The following is a 5,578-nucleotide window of genomic DNA, read 5'->3' on the forward strand; positions in this document are numbered from 1 at the left end:
CCGCGAGGAGGGCGGCGTCGTCATCCTCGAAGACAACAACGAGGAGGCGTCGGGGCCTTTCAACCCCGTTCGCCACGGCGACCCAGGACAGGGATGCAACAAGGACGGCGGCAAGCGCAGGACGACGATGGCGATGGCGGCGACGACGTCGGCGGTGACTACACCAATTTCTACAAGTTTCTCGACATGTAAAAGGCGGCGGCGGCGGGCGGCAACTTCGGGCGGCGGCGATGTAGTTTAATTACGTTTTTATTTCACTTTTGTACAAATTTTACTGAAAAACTATGAATTTCCTTCAAATTTGAGTTGTTTTTGATCGAATTTGGATCGAGTTTTTTTAAACAGTTGGGGAGACTTTTGAGGGGGCGATTGAGAACCCGAGCTCTCCACGTCGATTTTTTCGTCAACGAGCCGTAAGCGGCGCTATTTCACGCCCATGGAGGGTCGAACAGCTGGAGATGCTATCAGCGGACAACCGTTTGGTCAGCGCAGGGCGGGTGCTGGACGAGGCAGGAGGGAGAAGGAAAAAGGGGACCATGTCGTGCGATGAAGAAAGAACACGCGGGAGGGAGAAAATAAACAATGCACCCCTTTGCAACCGTTGGATAGACATTTGTCGGTTCGGGAGGAAACTATCGGTATAAACCACAGGATATATATTATTATAAATACAACATTTCAAAAAGAAAGGTTACTATATACTCCTACATTACTCATTGTACGCTCTAAGCCCCGGATCACCATAACTTCAAGTTGCAGCTCATTCTCTTGACCCCGATCCCGCCCTCGGTGCTCAGCCTGTCCAGCACCAGGTCGCACCGGACCCGGGGCGTCACCTTGCCGGTCGTCACCGGCCCAACCTTCACCCGCACCGGCACCTCGCCGCGAAACACCAGCGGCAGCTCGCCGCCGGCCCCGTTCACGTGCCGCATGGCCTCCACCACCCCCGTGCCACCCAGCCGCGCCTCGCTCATGGCGACGTGGACGACCGCGGCGTCGCCGTGCCCCTGGTAGAACGCCGGCAGCGCGCCCTCGGACAGCCGGTACCCGCCGTACCACACCGCGAGGCTGGACCCCTCCTCGTACGAGATGCCGATGGCCCGGTTCGGGTTCTCGAACCGGACCGCCGCGTCGAACCGCGCGCGCGCGGTCAAGTCGTCGTCCATGCCGAAGGCCGTCACGTTGAGCGCGTGCACCGAGTAGAGGGGCATCTTCGGGTCGAGGACCACGTAGAGAGCCCCGAGGACGGCCGCCAGGGCGACGGCGACGGTTGCCACGACGAGAAGGGCGACGCAGGCGACCCGGCGGTAGCTGTTGCGCCGGTGGCCGCGTTCCCGACGAGAAGCGCCGGCCTTGCCCGCGACGAGCGATGACGGCGGCGTAGCGTGTCCTGCCTCGAGGTCACGCTCATTGTGCTCGTGGATCGTGTCGAGAGCTGCCATGCATGCAACCTACGTACACAGCGCGCGCTCCTTCGTATACTCGATTCGATGTCTAAAACGACGATCAGTCGTTCGCTTTTGCTACGTGATTTCCTTAATTGTGGTTTAGAGATAGTATATATGAGTATCGCGAACTGGCGCGCAAAGCCGAGACGGGAAGAGTCAGCCGAGTCCGACAGGGGATCACAGCGAACCATGGTAATCATATTCGACGCGTTTAGGTGTGTCCGGGCCTGAGCTCAAACTGCTTTCAAGTTGAAGTGTGTACAATAATCGTATTCGTACATGCAATATATCCCTGGATTGTGGTGATCATGGGCGTGCTAAAAAAAACTCTCCCGTCTCCCGCATCGCCCTCCCTGACGACACGGGAAACCCTAGAGGAGCGGACGGCGAAGTCCGCACCGGCTTCTATGAAGGTGGCGGTGGGGCCCTTTCGTTTCAGCCAGCTTGCGAGGCCCGCGGAGAGAGATTGCTGCGACGGTTGCATGGGGCAAGGCCATGGCGGCATGAGGCTGCGTGCTCGTGTGGTGGCACTGGACGACGTGCGACGAGAGTCTGCTGCAGGGGCGGGAGGTCCGCTAACGGCGTCCCCTACGCGGATCTGCTAGGTGGCTGCGTTGGGAGCTCCTGGGTCTGCAATGCGCGAGATCTACACGGCTCATGGCGCAATGAGGTCAGAGTGGGTTCGCGCGGTGTGTGGAGGCTAGGCGTAGGCATCGCGGCTTTGAGGGACTCGTAGTGGCCGAAAAAGATATACAGAGAGCTGCGGCGGAGGAAGATCTCATCTAGGATGATTTCTGGAGGTATCTATATTTACAGGACTTTTGGGCATTGGAATCATGCCAAGATGGGCCACGAGGTGCCCACTAGACATCAGCCCACCAGAGGGGGGCTGACACGGCCTCGTGTCTAGTGGGCACCACCCCCCCTGTGGTGGTTCTTCGCTACAGTACTTCTATTTTCCTTCAAAAAAACGTTAAAAAGTTTCGTCCAATTCCCAAAACTTTTATTTCCGCATAAAAAACAACACCATGATAGTTATGCCGAAAACAACGTCAATCCGGATTAGTTTTAAATAAATCATATAAAATGCACCAAAATTATATAAAAGTATTGTAAACATAGGCAAACATGACATGAATAGTTTAGAAAGTATCGATACGTTGGAGACATATCATTTACCTCGCGAATGAACTCGACAGCTAGGAGCCGAGTGATCTCCTCGCCAATCGCCTTGCGCTTCTCGACGGAGGAACGACGCAAGTTCTCCTTGACTGGCTTGACCTTGGGGTCGACTCTTGGGGTCGACTCGGAGTCGATGCTCAGCCAGCCGAGTGATCTCCACGCCAATCGCCTTGCATTTCTCGACGGAGGAATGATGCAAGTGCTCCTTGACTGGCTTGACCTTGGGGTCGACTAGGAGTCGATGCTCAACCAGCTCCTTGGTACACCCAGCATGTTAGATGGCTTCCATGCAAAGACGTCCTAGTTCTCACGGAGGAACTCGATGAGCTCGCATTTCTATTTCTTGCCGAGTGACGTGGAAATGTCCGTCGCTAAGGCACTCGGATCCGGCGGATGGATGTGGACCTGCTTGGTCTCGCAGACCGCCTGAAAAGCACACTCCATGGGCCGGCCTTCGACCTGAGCAAGCCTGGAGCATCTATTGTCTTCTTGTACCCCCTCCAGCTTGACGACCGATATCTTCTTGTTGGCAATCTTGGGGCCATGTTGGAGGCAGACCTCGGCGATCCTATGATTGTCAGTGACCGTGATCACACCTTTCGGTCCTGGCATCTTAAGTTTAAGATAGACGTAACATGGGTTGGCCATGAAACATGCATAGGCGGGCCTGCCCAGGATGGCGTGAAAGGCACTACGGAAGTCCACCACCTCGAAGGCCAGTCGCTCCTTCCGGAAGTTCTTCTTGACTTCGAACACAACTTCTAGAGAGATGTGGCTAAGTGCTTCGGCTTTCTTCCCGGGGATGACCCCGTGGAAATGCATGTTGCTTTTGCTCAATCGGGACAATGGGATGTCCATTGCCTTGAGGGTGTCATTGTAGATTATATTGAGTGTGCTGCCTCCGTCCATCAGGACCGTGCGGAGTTAGACTTCATTTACCGCTGGATCGACGACCACCGCCTACCGCCCGAAGTAGCTATCTGGGTCGGATGATCGGATTGATCGATAATGACGGGCATCTTCGCCCATTCGAGGTACTTGGTGACAGTCGGAGCTGCCATGTTGACCTCCCGATTGACAACCTTCAGTCGGCTCTTGCTCTCGACGTCAGTGAAGATCATGAGGACTTTCTGGACATTAGGGTACGCGGAGGCATCTTCCTCCTCTTTGTCGTCATCCTTTTCCCCGGAGGGTTCTCCTCGCATCTCCTGCTTGAGCAGGCGACAATCCCAAGTGGAATGCTTTGGGAAGATGGGGTTTCCATCCTCATCTCTCTTGGTGTGGACTTGGCCGGCTGATCCAAGATATCGCTCTTGGGCTCACTCTTCTTCTTTGCGGCCCAGTCCTTCTTCTTCTTCTTCTTCTTCTTCTTCTGTTTTGATTTTCCCTGGCCTTACCCGTGCATAGCTGCAACTTTAGTCTTGCTTGTGGCTTTGGCTTTCCGTTTCTGCTTTTTACCACCGTTGTCGCTACGGAGGGGCCTCGTCAGCCCTGCCTTTGTCGCTACAGAGGCGATCTCCATGGACCAACTGAGGGACAGGTCCCCGGCCCGACCGAACTTCAGGAGGAGCTCACGGTACCGAGTGCCTGCCTTGAAGGCGTAGACGGCCCGGTGCTCGATCACGTTCTTCATAGTGTTACACAGAGTGGTCCATCGCTGAATATACTCACGAAGATTCTCGTTGCTCTTTTGGACGCAATGTTGTTGCTCTGTCAGACCACCCACGCATTTGTAGGTGCCGTCGAATATCTTGACGAACACACGGACCATGTCTTCCCAACTGTGAATGATGTTGGTGGGTAGTTGGTTCAGCTACGCTCACCGCTGCCGATCTGGACGGCCACTCGATAATCTTCGAGCCAGTTCTCCGGCTTCAACTCGTCATTGAACTTTCCAATCCCCATAGCCAACCTTTAGTTGGAGGGGATCTCAGACTCATGGATGCGCCGACCAAAGCACTTTAGGACAGAGATGCCCCTACCACCTAGATGCCCCGTGCTCGCTCGAGCTCGATCAACCACACCGTGAGCGATGATGCATCTTGCATTGAGCGGGGGAGCGCAGAGTTCATCCTCTCCATAGGCCTATGTTGGTTGGGACTTCGCGTATGGTCGTCATTGTATGACCGCCTGCTGTCATAGGACCGTTGTCCGAGTGAACCACCCCTCGGAGGGGGCGTACGATCGTGGATGCTGTCGTCACACCTCCGATCTCCGTACTAGCCTCTCGGAGGAGGAGGAATTCTATTGGAAATATGCCCTAGAGGCAATAATAAAATGGTTATTATTATATTTCCTTGTTCATGATAATTGTATATCATTCATGCTATAATTGTATTAACCGGAAACCATAATACATTTGTGAATACATAGACCACACCGTGTCCCTACTAAGCCTCTAGTTGACTAGCTCGTTGATCAATGGATGGTCATGGTTTCCTCACCATGGACATTGGATGTGTTGATAATAGGATCACATCATTAGGAGAATGATGTGATGGACAAGACCTAATTCTAAGCATAGCAGAATATCATGTAGTTCGTTTGCTAGAGCTTTTCTAATGTCAAGTATCATTTCCTTAGACCATGAGATTGTGCAACTCCCGGGTACCGTAGGAATGCTTTGGGTGTGTCAAACGTCACAACGTAACTAGGTGACTATAAAGATGCACTACAGGTATCTCCGAAAGTGTCTGTTAGGTTGGTACAAATCGAGACTGTGATTTGTCATTCCGTATGATGGAGAGGTATCTCTGGGCCCACTCAGTAATACATCATCATAATGAGCTCAATGTGACTAAGGGGTTAGTCACGGGATCATGTGTTATGGAACGAGTAAAGAGACTTGCCGTTAACAAGATTGAAGAAGGTATAGGGATACCGACGATCGAATCTCGGGCAAGTAATATACCGATGGACAAAGGGAATTGTATACGGGATTAAGTAAG

General features: G+C 53.3%; 1 protein-coding gene across 1 annotated transcript; it reads right to left on the reverse strand.

The window, feature by feature from the left end:
- Positions 1-737: 737 nt before the first annotated feature.
- Positions 738-1,442, reverse strand: LOC123450298 (NDR1/HIN1-like protein 6). Its single transcript, XM_045127624.1, has one exon. It carries the CDS (start codon positions 1,440-1,442, stop codon positions 738-740), a length of 705 nt encoding a protein of 234 aa, XP_044983559.1.
- Positions 1,443-5,578: the final 4,136 nt, after the last annotated feature.

This window comes from Hordeum vulgare, chromosome 4H (genome assembly GCF_904849725.1).
Source record: "Hordeum vulgare subsp. vulgare chromosome 4H, MorexV3_pseudomolecules_assembly, whole genome shotgun sequence".
Lineage (NCBI taxonomy): Eukaryota > Viridiplantae > Streptophyta > Magnoliopsida > Poales > Poaceae > Hordeum > Hordeum vulgare.